General features: G+C 39.3%; 1 protein-coding gene across 7 annotated transcripts in view; it reads right to left on the minus strand.

Moving 5' to 3' along the window:
• Nup62 (Nucleoporin 62kD) overlaps nucleotides 1-26,387 on the minus strand; it is a 339,835-nt gene that overhangs the window by 68,633 nt on the left and 244,815 nt on the right. For 4 of the 7 annotated variants that reach the window (XM_067100505.1, XM_067100502.1, XM_067100504.1 and 1 more), the window contains exon 7: nucleotides 13,262-13,478. In XM_067100505.1, the coding sequence (XP_066956606.1) occupies nucleotides 13,262-13,478 (217 nt within the window). Of the gene's footprint in view, nucleotides 1-12,746; nucleotides 12,908-13,261; nucleotides 13,479-26,387 lie in introns of all 7 variants that reach the window. The other 3 variants (XM_067100509.1, XM_067100507.1, XM_067100508.1) reach the window with 1 other exon arrangement.

Genomic DNA, 26,387 nt, shown 5'->3' on the forward strand with positions numbered 1-26,387 from the left:
ACGAGTTTTTGTCATTGCCTGAAGTTTAGTATGCAACCATCAGAAATGAAAAAAATATCATTATCATATATAAATATTGAAATATATGACAGCGCAAAAATATTTTTCATATATAATTTTATACAAATTGCGCTGTGAGCTAAACGGTTAAAGCTAACAGGTTATTTTTTTTTCTTTGTATTGTACACTAAATTGCAATGATTTTGGTATATAACAAATTGTAAAACGATCAAAGCAACACAGAGAAAATATTATCACAAAATGATGCGTGAATTAATAACGCTCGGACATAAAAAAATGTTTTTTTCAAAAATTCACCATAAATCAAAATATTGTGCTAGAGACTTCCCGTTTGTTGAAAAATGAAGCTAATTGATTGAATATTACTAGACTGTAAGTGTTTTAGCTTACAATTGCAGTTTTCGACCATTTCGGTCGAGTTAAAGTTGACCGAAAGTCGAATTTTTTCTATATCGTGATTTATATGAAAATATTTCAAAACTGATAAAAGCTACAGCCATGAGTTATTTTCTGTTGTATTGTACATGAAATTGCGCACATTTTCATATATAAAAGTTTATGTAACGACTAATATAAAACGGTGCAAACATTACGACAACGTGATTTAAAGAATTTCTGACATGTTCGGCGGAGTTACCGCCGCTGGACGTAAGGAAAATGTTTTTTCAAAATTCACCATAAATCGAAATATTGTGCTAGAGACTTCCAATTTGTTGCAAAATGAAGGTAAATGATTGAATATTACTAGAATGTAAGAGTATTAGCTTACAATTGCGTTTTTCGACCATTTCGGTCGAGGTAAAGTTGACCGAAGGTTGAAATTTTGGCAGTTATCGTGATTTATGTGAAAATATTTCAAAACTGATAAAAACTACAACCATGAGCTATTTTCTGTTGTATTGTACATGAAATTGCGCACATTTTCATATATAAAAGTTTATGTAACGACTAATGTAAAACGATGCAAACATTACGACAACGTGACGAAAGAATTTCTGAGATGTTCGGCCGAGTTACCGTGCGCAGACGTAAGGAAAGTTTTTTTTTTCAGAAATTCACCATAAATTGAAATATTGTGCTAGAGACTTCCAATTTGTTGCAAAATGAAGGTAAATGATTGAACATTACTAGAATGTAAGAGTTTTAGCGTACAATTGCGTTTTTTGACCATTTCGGTCGAAATCAAAGTTGACGAAGGTTGAAATCTTGGCAGTTATCGTGGTTTATATGAAAATATTTCCAAACTGATAAAAGCTACAACCATGGGTTGTATTTTGCTGTATTTTACATGAAATTGCGCACATTTTCATATATAAAACTTTATGTAACGGCTAATATAAAACAGTGCAAAAATTACGACAAAATGACAAAAGAATTTCTGAAATTTTCGGCCGAGTTACCGTGAGCGTAAGGGAAAAAGTTTTTTCAAAAATTCACCATAAATCAAAATATTGTGCTAGAGACTTCCAATTTGTTGCAAAATGAAGGTACATGATTGAATATTACTAGAATGTAAGAGTTTTAGCTTTACAATTGCGTTTTTTCGACCATTTCGGTCGAGTCAAAGTTGACCGAAGGTTGAAATTTTTGTAGTCGATATGCGGTATGTCCACTTGGCACCCAACAGACAATTTTAGTTGACGATGTTACGTCCAGTAGGCGTTTAGGGTTGCTTACCTTTGCTAAGCTAACGTTACGCTATGGTAGGCTACCCTTGGTTATTTGATGATAAACCCTGGTAGACTAGCTAGTTGGTAAAGTTTACTTGTAGAAAGTTATAATGTAACTGGAATTTGAAGTATCCTTTAGGGTAAAAATGATACATGGTAAAACTGAAGACTACTACCTTTAAATGTTCTGGCATATCAAATTCAGCTGAGTCCTTTGCATACCAGGAGGTTTGAGAACTTATTGATACATGGTAAATAATAATATAACACTTCATTAACACTTAAAACTGCAGCAGCCCTAGGGCTGGACCTCATGATACTAGGTACACTGTCATACTAGTGGCAGGGAAAACTCTCAGACTTAACCATGGTTATATGGACTGACAGTAACTGTACATGCTAATTTATTAGGCAATGTGAATTTAATGTCAAATAGGCTTTAATAAAAAGCTTATAACAACATTCATTATTTTATTAGCTCAAAATGCAGGTGTGTACCTGACTGCAAGTTGACTGTGATCAAACACATGTTTACTTGAGGTTGTTTCAACACAGTTATAAAGATTTTCATGAATGAAAATATGTCACTTACTTGTGAAACGTGATCCCCTGTTCTTTTAGGATCCCGTTTCTATATGTAATAGAGTTGATGGCCCAACATTAAGTGCCAGAGGTGGCTCTGTTGCTGCTGGTGTGTGCAGTTGCTACCATCGCTGCTGCTGCCATATCTCTGAGAATCAACACATAGCAATGGCATCTTACTTGCACACAACAGTCAAGTGGCCGCCCAATCTCTCTCTCTCTCTCTCTCTCTCTCTCTCTCTCTCTCTCTCTCTCTCTCTCTCTCTCTCTCTCTCTCTCTCTCTCTCTATATATATATATATATATATATATATATATATATATATATATATATATATATATATATATATATATATTAGCGAGGCCACCAACGGGTTCCAAAGCTGTGAGAGGGATATGCTACCAACAGAACCAGAACCATAGCTACGAAGAGGAAAACAGGTTAGCTGCTGAAGCCACAGACTCAAAACGCTGGTCAAGGTACACCAAAAACTGATGTGGCAACACTGGTACAGCTAGGCTAGGGGAAGCAGCAGGGCTGGCAACTGTCGAAGGTGGATGACACGGTCATGCGAGAGGACAGGAAATGGGAAAATAGGCCACCCAAGGCTGGTACTCCTAGTAGGCCTAGGAAAGTCCTGATATCTTCCAAGTCTTCGGTCCTGAAGTAGAACAAGATGATGTTGCCTCTTCCCTCAAGGGGGGGGGGGGAGGCTCCCAACCCCAAGAGAGCAAATATCTCCTGGCCTCTCTCCCTAAACTTTCAAAGTCAAAGCTATGGAAGAATGGGAAAGGGTAAAGTATTCCAAGGAAGAAGAAGCAACTGGAGGAAGAATGCATAGAAGGAACCAGAAGGAGACTGAGAAGCAGCCACTGCAAGAGGAGAAAACACCTTCCAAGATGGAGCCTTCTTCCTCCTCTGATGCTTCCTCTTGGTGAAGAAGAAGAAAAAAAAAAAAAAAAAAAAAAAACTGCCCAGGAGGCCAGGAACAACATTCAGAGGGGGAAAGGGAGCAAGCCTTCAACTTAACCCCACCCCCTTCCCCGAGACGGGGCAAGAAACAAGACAGGAACCACAGATAGGAACTCCCACTGGTTTTGAAGAGCAAGGCGAGACCAAACGCACTGTCAAAGATCTTGCGACATCAACCTCCATGTTGAGGGAGAGGGGAAAAACTTGCCATGTTCAAGCAGAAGTATCTTTGTACGAACTGAATATGAAACCCTCACCTGGAAACACGAAAAACCCCCTTGTCTCTATCCTCTCAGTCTATACATCTGAAAGACTAATAAATTACAACATTCCAAGAAATTACGTTGTCAAAAATAAAAAACACTGTTTCTTTGTGAAAACAGAATACACAAAATAAACACCAAGGTGTGTTGGGTTTGCATAAATACGATAAGGCAACACAAAAAAATAATTAAAATGATATATAAGGAGAAAGTCTCCCAAAACTTATGCAGACTTCATAGCAAGAATGCAAGAATAAGTGAATATATCATTATAGAGACATAGAAAACCTGTTGGAATGTTTCAATGTATCAATGTACGCAGAGTATAAACAATGTAACTTCAAACACAGAAGAGAAAGTTGAACGGCAGGACAGAGAAAAGATCACCTGTCTCATCGAGATGCTGGCCAAAAGTAACTGCTCAGAACTGAATGTATACCAACTGGGTGGGCAGTGGTTCTGCCTCTACCATCGGCAACTGTTACCATAACCGACCTTGCACAAAAGTTTAATGGCTGGTCTTCCAGCTCGCTGAAAGTTAATCTAATATGTAAAGACTGAGGGTTTGTATTTGTGTAGAAACAAATTATTAATGCAAACACAGCAAAATATCAATCAAATGTGAAAGTAAAATCCATCAATATTGATCTATTATCGTATAGTATGTCCTGTATAAAGAAAAAAAAAGATTTTCACCCCCTCTCCACGATGACAACCTATTGGCTGAAGGAGTTGGAAGTAGCCATTCACAAAGCTTGTAGCTCAATGCTTTGTATGTACTGTACTGTCAATAGTGTATGAGTTGTATTTTTGTTCTCTCTCTCTCTCTTACTGAGATAAGAGAGAATTTTTATGTATGTGTAACATGTATTTTTTTGTATGATAAATAATTGATTTACTAATTTTCAAATAATATTAATGCAAAGAAACAGCAAAATATCAATCAGATGTTAAAGGAAAATCCCTAAATATTGATCTATCATCATAATATGTACTGTATAAAAAAAACGATACTCACCCCCCTCTCTCTTTCTCTGTCTCTCTCCACGATGACGCTAGTGGTTTAAGGAGTTGGAAATAGCCAATCACAAAGCTTGTAGCTCGATGCTTTGGTATGTACTGTCACTAGTGTGTGAGCTCTCTCTCTCTCTCTCTCTCTCTCTCTCTCTCTCTCTCTCTCTCTCTCTCTCTCTCTCTCTCTCTCTCTCTCTCTCTCTCTCCTGTTATGGGTGGCCACTTTTCTAGTTTTTTGTGAAAGAACAGGGGGCTCTGCAATTTCTGGCGTCACTTCCTAACATCCGATGGAAGGAACAACAAGCTGGATTTGTTCCTCTTCTTCTGCTGCTGCAGCGGCGCCTTCTTCCTGTATACCACGTTCGTGTCCCCCACTTCGGCTTCTGCTGCCAGGCTGCAGGCGTTGTGGCGTGTTTGGAGGCCTTGGTGGCCTCATGGAATTTGTGCGCGACATTCACCAATTTGTCCATTGAGAAGGTGTCCGCATCCATGATTTGTGCCCTCACCTCCTGTGGAAGGCGTCGCTGGAATATTTCCTGTGACAAGTTGATCTCCCTCCTCCGTCCATCTGAGTCGACACCCGGCAGCATCAGGAGACCTCATAGTTCGTACCAGGCGTCCCTGGGTGATGTGTTCCCCAGGTGCAGGGTCACCAGGTCGAGGGCGCATTGGGCTCTCTCTGGGATGGGCATGGAGTATGTGTTGATGAGTTTCTGTCGCAGGTCTCTGTACTTGACTTTGCCCAGCTGCGAGTCCAACCATGGGGTGATTTTGTTGAAGACCACCTCCGGCAACGTTGTCATGGTGACGTCCGCTTTGGTTTCCTCGTCTGTGATTTTTGCTACCCAGAAATCCCACAGGAACCAGGATGCAGTATTTTGCCGCAAGAACGGCGGGAGTTTTATCGCCTGGCTTATTGCTGCCTTCGAAGGTGAGAGGGTGATGCAGAGGATCTGTGTGTCCTCGGAACGACTTTCTACCTCACAACAAATCGCGAAATAAGCGCCGTATTTAGTCCATTAATGGTGTTTAGGGCTCGTCAGAAGTCAAAACTATATGCCGTGTGGTTCCGTTAATGACTTCTGAATACAGTCAACATGAAACGGAAATGGCAGGGCCAAACCTTTCGAGAACGCCACAGAACGTACCTGAAGGAGGTACGCTGTAATCAGTCTGTTAGTGGCGTAGGTGTTCTCTGAGGAAGGAGCTTTCAGAGGCCTAGACTTTGTCACCATATGGTTCCGTTAAGGGCTCTCTGAAGGTAAAGCGGCCGTAGTAAGTCCGTTAATGGCGAAGCCAGAACCGCTGTGTTTACCATCGCTCCTCGGGTCACCAGTTGTGAGGTCAAAGAGACAGAACTGGGTACTGACTAGTTTTTTTACCTGGGCACAGCGTGCGGACAGAAACGAAGTGTCCGACCTTTGATTGCTGTGACCCGTACGCTGAGTGAGAGCAATTTGTGTTTGTTAACAGTCAATCAAATAGCAATAAGAGACATAATGGACATACAGTAAACTCCCCGTATTCGCAGGGGATGCGTACCACACGGCCCCGCGAACAGCTAAAACCCGTGAATACTTAGAACCCTTCTGAAAACACTTAAAACTGCCTATTTTGATAGTTCAAACACACACACAACAAACTAAAAATGCTTATACCTGTATTATCCTACTTACGATGGGGTTAGGTTCAAAAGAAATCCATCGTTTGTTGGAAAAAACGTAAGAAATACCAAAATGTATCTCGAACATAGCCTAGCCTACACTATAAACTATACTCTTTACATACATGGTATAGTAATCATTAATATTAGCTAATTCTGGAGGTTCATGCAGTGACTTATGATAATTCAATACGAAGAGAAATTCAATAACAAACAAGAAGTAGCTGAGCCTACAATATGGTATATTGTATACACACACGGTAGCATAGCCTACATTATATTGTACTCTATATTCGCATGTTGTATTATACAAACGTCAACATCATGAATATGCATCTTTTCCATGGATCTTTTAAAATGTTATGCCTTAATTCACCGTATCAATAATATTGTATATATATATATATATATATATATATATATATATATATATATATATATATATATATATATATATATATATATATATATATATACTTATATTGCTTTTGTATTATATATGTGGTCATAGCGATCAATAATGTTTTGGTTTGGAAATGTTTATGTGGTGTTTATTTCGTTGCATTCAACTCAGTTCAGAGCGCTTTTCTTGCTTCTAGTTAGCGTAAATGAATCTCTAGAGTCTAGATACTTTATTTATGAGTTGAATCTCTAGAGTCTAGATACTTTATTTATAAGTGGCAAGGTTATTCTTCGTTATATGAAATGTTTTAAGTCGAAATGTAACTAAAATATGTCTTGTTGTGAAATTAATTAATCTATTATTTTCGTTAATAGATGATGATTGATGATGGCGTTTGGGGGCATTTGTTTTGTGTAAAAAAATTCAAGATTCCATTCACTATTTTCACTTGATTTCATCATAATACAAGCTTTACGCATTTATTGTTTATCGGCATAAAATAACAGTAATGTGTTCCTTCATCCCCAGTAGTTTTGATTAAAATACTCTCTTCAATTTTAATTACAAACGAGTTTCATCCATGTTGCCGATGCACAATAATTTACAGTATAGTCATTAGCAGCTTGAACATTATTTTCTTAGCTTCAGCTACAACTTGCAGCTTAAATTTAGCAGTATATTTCCTTGACGATCTTGTATCCATACCAAATAAGGGTATAATGTAAAAATATATCAGTCCTATTCTACTTAACATCATTTGTGCCATAAAAAAAGTATATCTTAGTTTTACCAGACCACTGAGCTGATTAACAGCTCTCCTAGGGCTGGCCAATACCTACGGTAATTGTTTATTACCGTACGATGGTTGAAATACCAGGTAAACGGCTGTTGTTATTCAATTCAGTTACAAGCAAAATAACAGTTTCTTGTCGGTTGTTTATGGCTGTATGCATTTATGCAACAGTATAATGTTACTAACAATACTTTTATTATTCTCTTTTACTTTTTTAACTAGAAGATGGGATAAAGAGATAGAGGAAAAGAAGTTGGTCTATTGTAATTTGGTCTCTCTTGCTTCCCGATTGTACACTGCTGCCTGCACCCTCGCAAAATTTTAAAATATTTTATAAATAATATTGTCATATCGGTATTAATTGCTTACCCCATTGCAAAATCAAATTATCGTAAAGGTGAATTATCGAATCGAGCATTACCTGAGTATTTTAATAGTTTTATCACAAAAAGCGCACTTAGTCATGAAAATGAGAAGAAAATTCAGTATTTAGTGAATATTTCTCAGTGAAAAATATCGCGAATGGGTGAATTTTCCGCAAATAATGGGTAGATACGTTCCAAAGAGAAATCCGTGAATATGTGCATCCACGAATCTTGAGAACGCGAATACGGGGGGTTTTCTGTACAGTGATAAAATATACATTGGCAAAAAGGCCATGAAATTCTACACACACATAGATATATGAGATTCTCACTGTGTTGATACATGAGATACATGATCGTGATTGATGGGAAAGGAAGAGACGTCTGATGGGATAAAGAGATGGAGGAAAAGAATTTGGTCTGTTGTAATTTGTTCTCTCTTGCTGCCTGATTGTACGTTGCTGCTTGTGCCCGTTAAATTTTAAAATATTTTATAAATATTGTCGTTATCGGTATTAATTGCTTACCCCATTGCAAAATCAACTTATTGAAGGCAAATTATTGCAACTTTCGAGCACTACCTGGGTACCTAAGTATTTTAATAGTTTTATCACAAAAATGCATTTAGTCATGAAAATTATAAAAAATACAGTAATTAGTGAATATTTCTCAGTGAAAAATACATTGAAAGGATGACTTTTCAGTGAATAATGTGTATATGTTCCATAGAGAAATCCACGAATAGGTGAGTCTCGTACCATGAGACCGTGAATACAGGGGTTTACTGTATATTTCCTTGCCAATCTTTCATCCAAAGCAAGAAAATGTACAATGTAAAAATATATCAGTCTATTCTACTTAACGTCATTTGAAACGACTCTAATTGTTTACTATCGTATGATGTTTGAAATGCATGCAAAACAGCTGTTGCTATCTGATTTGGTTGTTCATATAAAAGCAGCTGCTTTTAGTTGATTGTTAATGGATGTACACATTTACACAAGTATAATGTTACTAACAATACTCTTATCATTCACTTTTACTTTTTTAACTTATTTAACTAGAAGGTGGGATAAAGAGATAGAGGAAAAAGTTAGTCTATTGTAATTTGGTCTCTTTAGCTGCTTGATTGTATACTGCTGCCTGTGCCAATCGGAAGTGCAATTTAAAAATATTTTCAAAATATTGTTGTATCGGTATTAATTGGTAACCCAGTCGCAAAAATCGAATTATCAGAACTTAAGCACTACCTGTATAATAAATTAGGCAAGATTTTAGCTCAATTATTGTTTTCCTTGATCTTTTTCTGTCTCTGACTTAGAGGGACAGGATGAAGCCATAAACTGTTAATCATCTTGATGTATTGACATTTTGACCATAAAGGGGTTAGCACCTGGGCAAACATTGTCACCTCTCTCAAACATTCTCTCTCTCTCTCTCTCTCTCTCTCTCTCTCTCTCTCTCTCTCTCTCTCTCTCTCTCTCTCTCTCTCTCTCTCTCTCTCTCTCTCTCTCTCTCTCTCTCTCTTTATGCCAAAGGATACTCACAGAATGTGAGAGATGGATAGATAGATAGATACTCATAGAATGTAAAGAGATGGATAGATAGATAGAAAGGAGCTATTTGCTGGAACAGTTAGAAGTAAAAAATCACACATCATGGTATGTTACCTCAATGCTGACTGGCTTGTAGCATGACACGCTATTGGCTGGAAGAGTTAGAAGAGCCAATTGCAGAGCAAGATAGCAGCTCTGCTAATTGCTGATTGCCTTATAGCTCTGATGCTTTGTGAGGGAGTTTTCCCTCTTTTTTTCATGATTGATTTTAGTTTAATGTTTACTGATACTGTATATTCTTGTAACCTAGTTTTGTGAATTAATCTTTATTTACCTTTGTGTACGTACTATCACTAGTGTAAAAATATTTTTAATGTGCATATGTATTTGTGTTCTCTCTTCTTTCTCAAAATCTCTCTCTCTCTCTCTCTCTCTCTCTCTCTCTCTCTCTCTCTCTTTTTAGGTAACTTTATTAGTTTTCACACGTAGCTGTGTGAGCCATATATCTTTAACAGTATGCTGTAAGATGACTTTAAAATGATACTCTCTCTCTCTCATTTCTCTCCATGACAGCTATTGGCTGGAAGGGTTGGAAGTAATAATCACACAGCAAGGTACCAGCTTTCCTCGATGCTGATTGGCTTGAAATAGGCAGTTACTTATAAGCACTTTTAGAGGGGGGTTACAATATACTGTATCTCGGACTTTCAGTATTCGCGGGCGGTAGAGGTCCCTAACCCCCGCAAATACAGATGGTCAACTGTATATTCTTGTATAAAGTTTTAAACCTTTACTGTGACCACACTGTAACCTCTTGAGTCACAGTTTAAATGCTGAATCTATATTACATGACCATCTATGAAAACTCTGGACCCCTACTGTTTCCCCAATTCTGGTTCTTTGGGCCATGGTTTCAGCAAACCTTAATCTACATTACATATGAATGATTTAACTTAAGTTTTCCTATTTGTAGCCCAATAAATCTACAGGAAAAGATTTTAATGATTCCGCCCTAATTTCATTTTATTAAAATCTTGAATGCCTATTATCCAAAGATGCTTTAAGCTGCGTTTGCTTAAAACTAATCCTGTGAATCCACAGACATAAAATGTGAAATGTTTATGCCAGTCAGACACACCTAGCTACAAGCATTTGGATGATAGACAAACTTCAATCAGAGGAGCTAATACATATACAGTATAAGGGATCCTCATACTGCATATCTACAGGCAGTTCCCAGTGTTACAGCACTTGGCTAGCATCGTTGTTAACTGGATTTTTGGCGCCGATCTCCAGTTAACGGTGCCATAAGCGTATACAGTCGACCCTTGTTAAGACAGACTAATAGGGGGGCCAGGGTGTCCGTCTTAGCCAATAGCCCGGTTTAACCGGCGATATCTATATATATATATATATATATATATACCTATAAATACCTATAAATATATTGTATTTCACTATTTTTATTAAGTATGGATAATAAGCCAATGTAGAAACGTTTGAATTAAAGCTCATAGTAAATGATGAAAAACGAAGAATAAAACAAGACAAAACTGATAGAATTCCACCACATCTACGTAGATGCCTAGGCCGAGACACAAACGCATAATTGTTAAGTAAAATGAAGTGGAGTCTCCAAAATGAAGAGTAAGATTTTTTCCTTTTTTCATGTTTTTTTTATTTTAGTTATTTATTCATTATAGTTTACTATTATCATCTATATTAATAAACTGTTAAATAAATGCGAGATGATTAAGATCATCAGTAATAAAATAGTGGGACAATTAAGACCATAAGTTCACTAACACATTTTGTTTTCAACAAAAACATTCCGTAAAAATAAAAAATATACATGATCAAAATGACTGTAATTCAAGCGTGAATTTTAATGATAAGTAAGACTATAAAATACATTCCATCATATCAATCTTGGAGAGGGTTGTTTTTTTGTTGTTACTGAAGTCGTCATCAGTTTGCAGTCGTCAATCTGAGGATGGTCGAGAATAGGATTTGCAAGTGATGACCCATCACCACAACAGACTGTTGTGGGATTTTTCATATCCCTATATTAAAGATAAAATTATTGTTGAATTCATATTTTCATGAAGAAATAATTATATAAAACAAATTATTGAGTAATTTTTGTCATCAGCAGTCAAATAATCCAGATCATGGCAATGTTCAAACTTAGTGTCATCATGACATGTCTATAAATAGAACAGAAGTAGAAGGCTGTCATTGGCTAGCCGATCTCCATGGCAACCATTCAGCCAATCAGGTTTTAGCTGTATTCCGTCTGAGAAAGAAAGTTTGCTCAGAGATGCTGACGATGACATAAGTGAGTGTGTTTTGAATACAAAGCGTAGTTTTTAATAGTGTATGTATTTTACTGGTTACATGAAGAATAGAATGAATTCCTTCTTATCACTTTGAGTGCAAAATTGTTGGTTCAGAGATTCTTCAGCAACAAAATATACATAATTTTTTTTTGCTTCAGAAGATATTTACCCAAGCTGCATTGACATACCTTTAAAGCAAAATTCTTCTCTTTTATCTCTCGAGGATAGAATTACGCTGCATAGAGGGAACTGGCAATTCTCTCTCTCTCTCTCTCTCTCTCTCATGTCATTTGCCACGTAAAGTTTACCTTTGTCATGTCTTTTCTTTCCTAAAAAACACACAAAGCATTGTACTGTAGCTACCAGTTGGGCAGCAGATAGGTAAAACTGTTAATGCTCAGTGACCATCTACGATACTCCCTACCGTTCCAGACAATATCGTTTCTTAATGACGGTACATACCGTACACAAGTTCAATTGGTTACAAGTTAAAAGCATTTCAGTTCAGTACAGTATAAATACAGAACAGTATATATAAAATAAAAATATAAATGAAAAGTTTTTAAGGTAAATAAAAAGGAAAATGGTACGTGACAAGCAAAAGAACAGTAACTATCGTAAATCGTGGTTTCCAACATTATGCATTTTAAATCGTTGACCTTTTCAGTGTCCATCTTATCCGATATCAGGGTTAATGAGGTCAGGCTTAACGAGGGTTGACTGTATTTTGGCACGGTCTCTGGTTAACAGTGCTGTTAAGTGGGATTTCAGCGCTGATCTCCAGCTAACGGCACAATATCCGGTTAACGGTTGCGTTTATCGCCGATTTTATTTAGCGGCACTCAGCCAGGGACAGACCTCTGCCGTTAACTGGGACTGCCTGTTTTAAGCAAATTACATTTTTCAAGTCAAGAAGAAACTGTAAATCAAACCATTATCTTAAACCTTTGGCATTACAGTATACTGAAATTTTACTCTAACACTTCATAAACCTACAAATATTAACAAAAATCACAACAGTACTGTATTACCACGTATTTTTAGTGCTTGTGCACTGACTAGACTGATCAATCACTCCAAAGCAAATAAATTAAGATCCCTAACCTGTGCAAGATGATGCATATTATCACGTTGCCTATCACCCTGGTGCTGTGCAGGAGTTGTGGAGGCAACACAGCTGCCTCAAGGGCTCTATTAATTGCTCTAGTTCTTGCTGCTGTCCTTGAATGAAAGTCCAGTTCTGCTTGGAGGCTTTGCTGATCCATCTTAAATTCAAAGTATAAGTTCATATTATTAACGAAAGAATATTGTAACTTCCTTTAATTTTTTGGCAGCATTAAATTGCACACAATTCTGCATTTCCCAGTTTGTAACTCTCTTGTAAAATAACCATGCAGCAAACATTATATAAAACAAATTACTGTACTAAAATTTATCATGCTCCAATGCCTTTTCTAGCTTGAATAAAATCTCAAAAAAAAAATGAGGAAGTGCTAACATTAACATATAGTGTAGTTCAAGCTGAGCCTCTGGCTGCCTTGCTTTCAAATTATAATCTTCATATCTAAGAAAACTTCTCATAGTGAACAAAAAAATTCTGTATAGAACTGTTTCCTTACCTTAACCTTATTTAAAGTATCACGTAGCTGCTGTACTTGGTCATGACCTTGCTGTAGAAGTTGATCCCATGAGTTGACATGAGCTGCTTGTCTCATGAGACGTTCTTCTTGTTCTCTTATCTCAGCTACCCATTTATTCACCTTTTCCTCCAAGCCATGAACACTCAGGGTAGGGGTTGTAACTGCTGCAGTTGCTGCTACTGTAGATGCACTAGTGCTGTAGCAAAATTATCATTCATTATCATTATTATCAAATTGTAACCCATTTATATTCAGAATAATATATAGGATGAGGTTACCAGGATTTAAACAATATGTAGATTCATATTTTCAGTAAAATTTATCTATAATAAAGATTAAACCAAGTTTATAGTGAAGTCATAAGCATGAAAAATAAGCAACAAATATCAAACACCACTGGTAACATTACAAAGTAGTCAAAGGGAACAGTGGTAAGTGTTTTGTTTCTTTCTGTTTCCTAAAATACTGTTTGTGACATTTTTATTTGTAGCAACTATTCTGGTACCTTCTCAGAATTACTTTCAAGTGAAAAAATATATTTTAAATTACAATAAGTAACAGATTGGGTAAATTTAATCTCAGACTTTTACCCAACTAGTGAGTTGCTACACAGAAAAACCTCGTAAGTCTTCATGAAGATCTGGACCTATTTCAACAGCTTTATTTCTTGCTTGGAAATCAACAATAACAAAGGGATGGAAGATCTAAAGTATACCTTAGTTTAACCAGACCACTGAGCTGATTAACAGCTCTCCTAGGGCTGGCCCGAATGGTTAGTTTTATTTTATGTGGCTAAGAACCAATTGGTTACCTAGCACGGGACCTACAGCTTATTGTGGAATCCGAACCACAATATAGCGAGAAATGAATTTCTATCAGCAGAAATAAATTCCTCTAATTCTTCATTGGCCTGTAGGAGAATATAATGCGGGGCCAGCAGAGTGCTAGCTGAGAACGATATCCACCCGTCCAATGAGGAACTAATGGAAGCTGTAAGACTAAACCTAATGAATGATGGCAAAGTTTTATTATGCTTAATAACATAAATTAAGTAATCTAACAACTTTTAATTAAAATTCAAGTTACAGTAACACCTCGATCTTACACGATTCGAGTTGTGTGAATTCACAGACACCACAACTTTTTCATTGGAACCTAACTAAACTGTCATGAGAGAGAGAGAGAGAGAGAGAGAGAGAGTGAGTACAGAATCCTCTGACATGCTGTGGGCAACGATTGACATATTTGACAGCTTTGCCCCTCACCCCTCTCTTCAAAGGTTTCACGGAAGATCAGGAAATGATATTTGCCTGTTTAAAATATCACATAATTTACTATAGAAATGTATAAACTTTGCAATTACAGTTATATTATTATTATTATTATTATAATTATTATTACAGTATTATTACTACTATTATTATTTAATCTTAATAACATTTGAAAATTAGTACTTATTAGGTAAATCATTTATCAACATGACAAATAAACATATACATGCAACCATAAAAATTCTCTCATCTCAGTTCTTCTCTCTGTCTCCATAATAATTCATAAATAATTTAATTTGATATTTCAAGTAAGGACAACTCTCTCTCTCTCTCTCTTTCTCTCTCGTGTTATTCTCTCTGTCTTCTTAATACAATAAATCCCCCGTATTTGCACTAGGGTATTCAGTACCATGTATACAAATATGGTAGCCTAGCCTACATTATAAAGTATACTCTATACAGTACATACATGGCATAATAATTATTAATATCAGCTAATTATACTGTACTCTATACAGAATTCACCTAATATCATATTATACAAATACAAATATGCATCTTTTCCATGGATCTTTTAAAATGTTATGCTTTACTTTACAGTATCCAATAATATTGTTTTGGTTTGGAAATTGATTACGTGGTAAGTTTATTTTGCAGTATTTAATTCAGTTCTGAGCACTTTTCTTGCTTCTAATTAGCAAGGTTATTTTTCGTTATACAAAATGTTTTTAAGTCGAAATATAACATAAATATGTCTCGCTGTAAATTAATTTAGCTATTTTCATTAATAGATGATGTTGGCCGTTTGGGGGCATGTTTGTTTTGTGTAAAAAAAAATCAAGATTCTGTTCATCATTTTCAATTGATTTCATCATAATACAAGCTTTACATATTTACCTTTTATCGGTGTAAAAATAGCAGTGATATGTGTTCTTTCATGCCCAGTAGTTTCGATTAAAATACTCTCTCCAACTTTATTTATGGTTGAGTTTCATCCATGTTGCCGATGCACGATAATTTATAGTCATTAGCAGCTTGAATATTGTTGTTTTCTCAGCTTCAGCTACAACTTGCAGCTTAAATTTACCTGTATACATCCTTGCAAATCTTTTATCCATACCAAATAAAGGTATAAAGTAAAATATATCAGTCCTATTCTACTTAACGTCATTTGTAACATAACTATGGTTCTCTTTTACTTTTGTAACTAGAAGTTGGGATAAAGAGATGGAGGAAAAGAAATTGGTCTATTGTAATTTGGTCTCTCTCAATGCCTGATTGTAAGCTGCTGCCTGTGCCCATGTGAAACTTAAAAATATTTTCTAAATACTGTTGTATCGGTATTAATTGCTTACCCCATCGCAAAATCAAATTATCCTAAGGCGAATTATCGTAACTCGAGCACTACCTGGGTACCTCAGTATTTTAATAAGTTTTATCACAAAAAGTGCATTTAGTCATGAAAATTATATAAAAATACAGTAATTAGTGAATATTTCTCAGTGGAAAATACTGCGAATGGGCAAATTTTCTGCAAATAATGTGCATATATGTTCCATAGAGAAATCCGCGAATCAGTGAGTCTGCGAATCGTGAGAATGAGAATGTGAATATGGGGGCTTTACTGTAATTGATAAATAATCTCTCTCTCTCTCTCTCTCTCTCTCTCTCTCTCTCTCTCTTGTTCATAGTTTGTGCTCACATATTTTTACAACTTAATATTTCTCTGTACATATTTACCTGCACAGTAGATAGCTTAAAGTGATCTAATTTTACCTGTACCATCTACCTCTATGAACTGTAAATGTGTGGCAAATACAATCTGAGAAATAGACACATAATAACCAAAGAGTTGTATTACTCCAAATAAAAAACACTGTTTGTTCATGAAAAAGCACTTCAGAACAAAGAGAAAGTGATGTAGAATAAAGAAGTTATTAAAAAGAGGTTGAGAAGACCTACAACTAGATCGGTCAGAAGGGGAAAGAAATTCTCTTCCAAGTCAATATTTTTATGCCAACCATTTATTTCTTTTTTTCAAGGGTAATGTATTAAGCAAACTTTTAAATGAAATTACAGTAACTTAATTTCATTAAAAAGTTAGCTAAATACTTTGGGAGCATGATTAGGGTCACATTTAGTGTTTAAACTTCAGAAATAAGCATTTATTAGCTTTTTTAGAGACTGTGCCAAACTTACGCTAAAATTCGCCTTGAGCGAGGGGTTCTGGAACCTAACCTTGCATAAGTTCGGGGTAAAACTGTATTAAAATTAAAATATAACAAATTAAGGCAACCTACTTAAATACATAGTGGCACTTCAATTTAACAAATAGCTAGGGGGCCTGCCCTCCTAATAAGTAAAAATATCTTCAAATAATGAAGACTAACATGTAGCCTACAAAATATCTTGAAGCCAACTCACAGAGCTTATAGTGCAACAATTTCATATAAAGTAACAGCTAATCCCAAATAGTACTGTATAATTGTCATTTAATTCAAAATACATTAATTTATTTATCCTTCAACTTCAGAATTATGTCAGTAAAATTAACTGCTTCCAAAAGTATGTACAATACAGTATTGCACTTCATAGTCTCACAAAAATGTGGCAGACTGCAGTAATTCTACCTACTTATGCTTACATGGTATGTAAAATATGCAAAACTCAAACAATACAAAGAAAAGACAATAAATGTCTCTTAAGTTTCTTTTTCTACAAAAGTTACATACTTACTGACCCTGACTGGTATAGTATTTTTATTGATGCACTTCATACAGTTGTGTAGTATTACATACATGTATTTTTCATTCTGTGCACATATGTATGCATACACAAATGTACTGTATTATGTTTAAGTAGACGCCCCCTGTCTGTTTCTCTCTCTCTCTCTCTCTCTCTCTCTCTCTCTCTCTCTCTCTCTCTCTCTCTCTCTTTTTCTCTCTCTCTCTCTCTAATATTAAAGTAACATTTCATATTAATTATATGCAAAAACCAACATTTTTATAAATAGTTTCCACAATCTTGAAACTGACAATATTAAACTCAAGTCAGTGTCAGTCAAGAATCATAGGATTAAAAGGAAGTCAATCATTTTTCAAATCACTTTTGCATTTGTTTTGTAGACACACTATTTATATTTATGAATACTTACATCCCTTTTATATGTAGAGGATACTAAGAATTATACTTTATAGCATCTGAAGGCATGTGTTTTCCATTGTTAATTAAGAACATCTGTACAATAAGTTGAAAATACATTTTTCAAGAAGTGAAACAATATGATTTGTCCATAAAAATTTGCTGTGAACAATGACACAGATTTGTGTTACATTATTTTATATTCTCAGGAATAAACACCTATGAATACGTAATTATTACAGTGTGTGTACTGAATATACAAATAACAGTGATTACATTTATATCACATTATTGTTTTTTCATTTCTTTAAGTGCAATTTTTTTTCAGTGCTAGCCTTCACTACAGCAATTAAATTTGTCAGCAGAAATGCAATGACCTCCAAAATCTCATGTTTGTTATTCATTTGTTCTTACTAAAGATATGTATACATAATTATTACATTATTTTTATGTTATTTAACGTGAAAATTAGTAAATTTTTGGCAGCGAATTATCATTCACATCAGTTTTTTTCAGTATACTGTACTGTTACCAGGGTATTTGCAAAATAAATTATTTTTAAGAATGCCAGTTTCAATATTTTCATTTTAAGTTTCAGTCTTTACACCTTTAATATTTAATTATACAAACATTACAGTGGAACGTTAACTTTAGAGACGATTTAATAACAGCAGTACCCTAGAGCAACTCACTTAGCTTATCGTGTACAGCAATCCATTTACTGTATATAAAAAAGGGATTTTGACAAAGGAAAAATCTATTTCTGAGGGAGGCCCTGTGTCACCCGGTGAAATTCCTATTAAGCACGAATTTCTAGGTATAGATATTGCTAAATATACCAGAGAAAAAGCTATCAGGAAATGCTGGGGTTACTACCCCAGATCGAACATCTATTATGAAACAGGCGTCAGTATAGATAAGGGTGAGTGATTGTTGTCACTGCCACAGGACTGCACTCTGTAGATATCCCAATGACAAAACCCCGGGCGTGAGGAGCGATCTAACCCGCACTCACCTGCCCGCCAACCGACGACCCCAGCGCCATCTGTACTCATTCCAGGCTAGCACCCCACAAGCTTGGTATGCCTACTCAGGGAGGGAAATCTAGACCCTGGGAGGGGTCACCGGGTGACACAGGGCCTCCCTCAGAAATAGATTTTCCTTTGTCAAAATCCCTTTCTGAGCTTTCCCTGTGTCAGCCGGTGAAATCATGACAGAGAATCATACTAAGCTTTGGTGAAAGTCTAAAAGGAATGAATAGTTAGGTGGACATGTATAAAAACACTATTACTGAAAATAGTTTTAATTATCCTCAAAACATGATTAAATACCAAAGGTATAGGCAGATAAACTGAGTTATAACTAGGGATACCATTAATATCACAGTAAAGGACATGAGAAACAACTATGTACATAAATAATAATATAATGGGAAGGTACTAAGACTAAATAAACGACAGAAAATTTATAAAAGGTACCTCGGCTTAAAACTAAATAACAGTAAACATAACATGCCGCAAACTTAAAAACTAACAACGCAAAAATTGTACATCATAATATGAGGAGCCAGGCTGTGAAGCATGTCTGGTCCAGGAGAAAATGGCAGGGCAAGTAAATGAGACAGGCGGGCAGGGGAGAGGATAGGGATTAAAGGTTAATTTAAGGTGGAGGATAATGCTCCCTACAGCCACCGTTTAGGGAACTTCAGAGCTTCCAGTGATTTCAGATAGTGGCGTTTGAACACTGATGGAGATTTCCAGCCCGTATACTTCTTAAGCTCATCAAAATTCATAGTATGAAAATAATTAGTGGAGGTAGCCACTGCTCGGATATCATGAACCTTAGGGACTGAATCGGATTAGCTTGCTTAATGAAGTATAGAATTTGTTGTCTGATAGCCTTTAAAGAAAGCGTTCCTCCTTTTCCTGATAAAAAGAGGACCAGACAAACACTGAGAAGTTCTCCGTAAATAGGCCCTCAAGGTAGCGACTGGGCATAAAGACAGGTCTTGTGGAAGAGGAACAACCTTCCAGGGGACCACCTATCCTGAGGGTCTTCATTTTTGCTAAGAACCTTTGATCTGGGGAAAGTAGAACTTCTCCTGACGGAGAAAAATCCACATGATTCGCACCTCTAGAGAGAGCAGACAGTTCTGATATTCTGGCACCTGAAGCTAGACTAATTAGGAACAACGTCTTCCTTAACAGATTCAAATAAGAACATTGATCGTTATTAGTTTCTGAGGCTAATTTTAGAACATCGTTAAGAAACCAGGAAACCGTATGTGGGAACGGGTCGCTGGTCTCAAAAGAGCGCATGCTCTGGGAATGGATGAAAAAATATGAATCTGTTAAATCAATCTTAAAACCATGCAAAACACCTTTTTCAAAGCTGATTTCGCTGTGGTAATGGTGGCGGAGCCAGACCTTTTTCAGTGATCTAAAGAATGATATTGCCAAATTGGTGGTCATGACTTGAGCTTCAGATTCCTTCAAAAAAGATGCTAACTTTTTAACTGCTGAATCGTACTGTCTGAGGTAGAATCTCTTTTATCTGATTCCAGAAACAGAGTATTAACGGGATCAATATCCGCACCTCTCTGAGCAGCGAATTTCATAAAGTCCATAAAGCCAGGGCATTCAGAATTTTTGAGGAAGCTGACACAGTCCGTGTTTGCACTACTTGAGTCAGCTGGGGCTTGGGTATTTGATGACACCGTAGTTTGAGCTCCAGAAGAAGAGGAACCAACTGCTCTTCGGCCAGTTAGGAGCTACCAGGGCCACTTGACCTTTGAATGACCTGAGCTTGTGCAACACCTTCATCAGCAGGTTTATTGGCGGGAATAGATAGATTTTCTGCCATTTGTTCCAGTCCACTGACATTGTGTCCGTGGCGTGAGCTCAAGGATCCAGGTTGGGAGCAACATAACAAGGAGTTTGTGATTGCTCTCCGTGGCAAACAAGTCCACCTGAAAGCCCGGAACCTGACGGCATATCCATCTGAAAGAAGCTACGTCCAGGGACCATTCTGACTCCAGCGGAGTTGCCCTGGACAGGGAGTCTGCAATGACATTCCGGACTCCTGCTAGATGGGTAGCTGATAGGGGCCAGCAGTGCTTCTCCGCCAGGGAGAAAATGGCTATCATCACTTGGTTTATCCGACTCGATTTGGAACCCCCTCTGTTTATGCAATGTACCACTACTGCGCTGTCCAGCACCAGCCTGATATGAATCTGGTTGGTGGGGCAAAGTTTTTTCAGAGAGAAACACTGCCATTGCCTCCAAAATGTTTATGTGGAATTGATGGAACAGAGTGGAACATGTACCCTGTACCTTTTCTTTTGGCGAGTACCCTCCTCAGCCGCTTTAACGAAGCGTCTGTGTGATTATTAGAGCTGGGGAAGGGAATTGAAGGGGGGAACTGACTTCAAAAACCCATGACTGTGGACCACGGCCGGAGTCTTTTCCTCAGCACACGGAGGAATTAAAGATACCTTGTCCCTGAGCTTGACATTGGCTCGTCTCCGCCACACTCTGTTTATGTCTTTCAGTTTTGCTTTTTAGGAGCCGGTCTGTTAACGGATGCGAACTGAAGAGAACCCAGGATTCTTTCTTGCGTTCTGCGAGAGGCTTTCCTGCATTTGAGGAATTGCCTGGTGGCTTTGGCTATTTCTCTCCGTTTGGCTGGCGGAATAGACAGCAATGCGAGACCAGATCCCATTGGATACCCAGCCACTGAAATCGAGCCTCGGAGTTAGGCGGAACTTCGCCCTGTTTATCTGAAAGCCTAGGGATTCCAGAAACTCGATCACTATGGCCATAGCTCTCTGGCACTCCCCGGTGTTGGATGCCCAAATTATCCAATCGTCCAGGTATGCGGCCAGCGATATCCCCCCAGGACCGTAACTGCTGCACTACCGTGTCCGCCAGCTTCGTGAAAATTCTGGGTGCTGTGTTGAGCCCTGTAATGGCATGACCCTGAAGGAGTAGGCTTGTTCCCAGTCTGAAACCTAGGAAGGAGAGAAGTTCCGCGCAATCGGGATGTGATAATATGCGTCTGAAAGATCTATAGAGGTGGTGACGGCTCCACGAGGAAGTAGAGTCCGCACCTGCGCGATTGTAAGCATCAAAATTTGTTGCATTGTATGTAAAGATTGAGACGCGACAGATCCAAGATTACCCTTTGTTGACTGGAGTCTTTCTTGGGAACACTGAACAGCCTGCCTTGAAATTTCAGGTGCCTCACTTTCTTTATGGCCCTCTTTTGGAGTAATTCCACACAAAGTCCAGGAGAGCTTTGGAAGATGGCTGATGAAATCTGATCAGAGGGGAGGGCCCTTGATCCAACTCCACCCCAAACCTTTGGAGACTATACTGTGGGCCCAATGGACTGAAGGTCCACTGGTCCCTGAACAGGTGAAGTCTGCCGCCCACCTGACTGGTCTCACTGGGAAGGTGCAGGTTTGCCTCCTCTACCTCGGCCTCCTCTCCCCGGGAGAGGATCGCGCACAGCAGCCTTGCCTCTGAAGGAGGCCCTTGCTCTACTCCCCTTGCGCCCCTGTTAAGGCCTCAAACGACCCCTGGCCCTCATAGGAGGGGTTGTATACAGGAGACGTCACGAAGGAAGGCGCAGCAAGGGAGTGCTGAGCTGGCTGCACCAGCACGAACTGTTGAGGTTGGGCCTTAAGAGGTAGAAGGCTGGCAAACTGGCGAGACAGGTACAGCTTGGACAACAGCCTGTTGGTGTTGTCTTCTGCGCCTCCTGTATCTCTTACCAGGTCTATTTTGAGGGCCGGCGGACTCGGGGGTTTTCCTTTTAAAAGCGGGGATACCCCAGCGGGAGCGCAGACTCTGATTTGCCCTGGTTGCCTCAGCCAGGACATTATTGACTTCTTCTTCCGGGAAGATACTAGCTCCCAGAAGGAGCTTTTCATGAGCTTGTTAGGCTCATGTCTTATGGCAGCGTCGGCAAAGATGTATTTGCAGCAGTTCATCCGCGCTACCATGAAGTCAAACAAGTCCGCCTGAAATCCCGCTAACAGAGACTTCGTCAGGACTTGGAAGAGTGGCTCATCAGAAAACATCACTGCGGTTGATTCCGCCAGGCACAGGGAGTTCAATGATCGGCTCAACCGACACCTAGCCTCAAACTCTGCTTTCAGGAGGGCTTCCGGCAGTTTGGGAAGCTGCTCGCTGAATAAGGTGGATGCACACTCCGGGTCCAGCTTACCGATGTAAAAGTGGCCGGGGCATCCTTCCAGAATTCATCGTCTCCAGGGAAGATCAGAGAGGTGGGATCAGTCTCCTGGAGCTGAGGCAACGGCTTACCTTCCGAGCATGCCTGGGCGGTCGCGAGCCACCTTAGTCATGCAGGGGTTGGGATCCTATCTCCCAACGAGAACATCGTGAAGTTGCCCTTGAAGGGGGTCAACTTCATGTTCTCCGCCTGCCACTCATTAAAGGTGCGCATCAATGTAGACTGCGCCTGGTCCCTTGGGAAGATCACTGTCTCCTTCGGGACCTTATCCGTCCTACCCAAGCTTCCTCCGTCAGCCTGGCGAAGCCTGGGTAGGGGGCAGCAGATCAGGAGGAAAGAATTCCAACTCCTCGAGCCTGCGCGTGCCTAGACCCTCGATTGTTAGGGTATCTTCATGCCAGGGAGCATGAAGGGCCAAACGCCAGGGATTTCCTTTGTCAAATGGAGGGAGGGCGGAGGCATCCGGAATGGGGTAATGAACTGCTGACCCACCGGAGCACATGAACCCGGAGAGCATACTCTCCTGGCTCTGCAGCCTCCTTAAGCTTGTTAAGCTTAGCATCAACCTCTGAGGAAAACCTCTGCAAGAGCATTCCGCAAACTCCTCCGGGTCAAAGGCAGGATGGCAAGGAGGGCCAGCCTTAGCTGCCCTCAAACTCGCTCCCTTAGCAGAGGGAGTGGCCTTGCCTGCGTAAGCCACCGGACTAGCATCCCGTGGCTTCACCGGAGGGAAGGGAGTTGCCTTGCGGGAGGTTGCGGACTTATAGCCCTTCGCCTTCCAAGACTTCTTCAACTTGGGGACAGCGGATTGCGCCGTCCTCCAAGTAAGAAGATTTTTGAAAGCCCTGAAAAGAAGAAGCGGTGGATGAAGGGGAATCAAAAAGGGAGCCCGCCCCCACTGCCTCACTTACTTCCCTACCTACCTCCTGGTCCTGTTTGGTGTTCATTGGTTCCAGGTCAAGGTTTATGGCCGCCACTTCCTCCGACACCTCCATGTACAACTTTTCGTCCTGGGAGGCTGGGTTTCTACCGGATCTGCTCGATGACAGGAGCGGCGACTTCAGGTGGAACAGCCATTGAGATCCGGGCGCCTGGTAAAGCAGGTTCGGATGTTCTCATCCAGAACATACGGCTTCCCGACGGAACGTTCCTGCGTAACCAGCCACCCAGGCTCGAAGGGAACCCAAGGCGTCGTTGCGGGAAGCTTGGTCGGCCTGGAAGAGAGCAGGGACTTAATAACCTAGCGCTCGGTGAAGAGATATATATAAGCAATATATCAAGAACATAACGTACTTGAAACAATTGAGGCAACCAGGTAAACTAAAGGCGGTAACTATAGGCTTACCGACTCGTCCTGGACACGCTCGTACAGAGTGAAGCAAACCTCACAACCGTCCGGGTGCCATACGATGAGATCGTCGATCCGCACTGCACAGCCCGAATGAGAAGAGCAGACAACGTGCCCATAGGGCTGGTGCAGCACAGCAGTGCACCCGGGCTCCTCACAACGTACTGTCTGTAAGTGGGAGAAGGTATATGAACACACTAATTTAAGGCGCGCTGGAGCAGAACCGCGGAGATAGGGGCCTTAAACAACAGCAGGTAATGGAGCATGCTAATTAATTTATACCGAACCCTCCGGCGGGACGATAAATCAGAGCAAAACATGACACACACTAAATTAAGGAGCGCCGGAGATAGTTCGACGGAGCAGGCCTCAATCTAGGATCATGCAACTCTTAATTATAAAATCAACTTAAAAGGATTTTGACAAAGGAAAAATCTATTTCTGGGGAGGGGCCCGTGTCACCCGGTGAAATAATCCATTCAACACTTATTTCTAGGTAATTCCGTTGCTAGATACCAGAGAAAAGCTAAATGTAAAGCTAGGGTTACTACCCCAGAGCGAGCTCAAGAAATGGAGTCGTATATGGTAAAGGGTGAGATTGTCACAATCACGGGACCCTGCCCTATAAAGATTCCCAATGTCAAAAGTCCCAACAAGAGAGGTGCGATACAAGTCCATGCACTACTCATGGACTGTACACAAGGCAACACTAGTCGCATTCCATGTCAGCACCCACCCCACTAGAATGATGTTTACCATGGGAGGGAGAGAATGAAAAACAGGTGGGTCACCGGGTGACATCGGCCCTCTCCCAGAAATAGATTTTTCCTTTGTCAAAATCCTTTTTCTGGATCGGGGACCCGTGTCAAAGTGAAATAATAACAGAGAAATAAATATCATTCTTATGCTATTAAAGACTTTAAATAGAGACGTTGAAAACTAGGGGAGAATTCCACCCTGAACATTAGTAAGGTCCTCGAAATTCATGTAATGAAAATAATGTAAGTGGCCACCGTCTAAGAGCATGAGCTTTGGAATGAACCTGAACAGGTTTGTATTAAGAAAATACTTGCTGCCTAATAGCAGACACAATGACAGTACCCCCCCCCTTTTCAAATAAAGAGAGGACCTGACAAAATTGCAAGGTCCTGTCTAAAAAAGCCTGTAAGGAGAAAACTGGGCACAGAGACAGACCTTGTGAAAGGGGAGTACTTTCCAAGGTGACCACTGAAAATGAGGACCTTCAACTGCAGATAGAAAGTTAGGGTGAGGAATTCGCAACATTACCCCTGAGTGGGGAAACCAAAATGGTTGGTTCCGTTAGACAGGGCAGACAGTACAGGAAAACTAGCACTAGAAGCTAAGCTGATTAAAAATTTGGGTCTACCCCAACAAGGAAAGGTAAGAACAAGATGATTGTTGGTTACCGAAGCTAACTCCGATACATTACTCAAAGACCAGGAAACCGAATGTGGACAGAGTACTGGTCTTAGACGAACACAGACCTTAGGGTTGAAAGTTAAGGGCCTGTGAGTCTGGTTCCAACAAAACACTTTCCTCGGGGCCAATGCGGCCGCATCATTACTATAGCTTCAAAAACTATGTGAAGAGTGCTAGTTACTTAACTGCAGAACCACACTGCAGTAGAGTAGGATCCCTTGACTGATTTTAGGAAAACAGTAATAACAGGACCAATATCAGTTTCCTCCTAAACTGTAAAATTCACAAAGACCACAAAGCCAGGGCACCAGAACTTTGAGGAGGCTGACGCAGGCTGAGTATATACCAGACGTGGCAGCTTGATAGTTTGTGGCTGAATTGGGTTGCAAACAGACCTACTTCTAGGCCCAGGAAAAGATCACAAGACTACCTGAAGGACGCTCCGGCTAAGGACTATTCCGACACCAGGGGGGGGGCCCTGGATAGGGAAAATGTAGTGACCTTTTGGACCCCTACGAGAAGGGTGGCAGACAGAGGCACTTGTGACTGTTGGTTATGGAGAAGAATGAACCATAACCTGAATGATGCAACTCGAGTTCAACCCACTTGTTTACATGGCGCACTATTGCTGCTTTGTTCAGAACCAGCG

This window comes from Macrobrachium rosenbergii, chromosome 56 (assembly GCF_040412425.1).
Source record: "Macrobrachium rosenbergii isolate ZJJX-2024 chromosome 56, ASM4041242v1, whole genome shotgun sequence".
Classification (NCBI taxonomy): Eukaryota; Metazoa; Arthropoda; class Malacostraca; order Decapoda; family Palaemonidae; genus Macrobrachium; species Macrobrachium rosenbergii.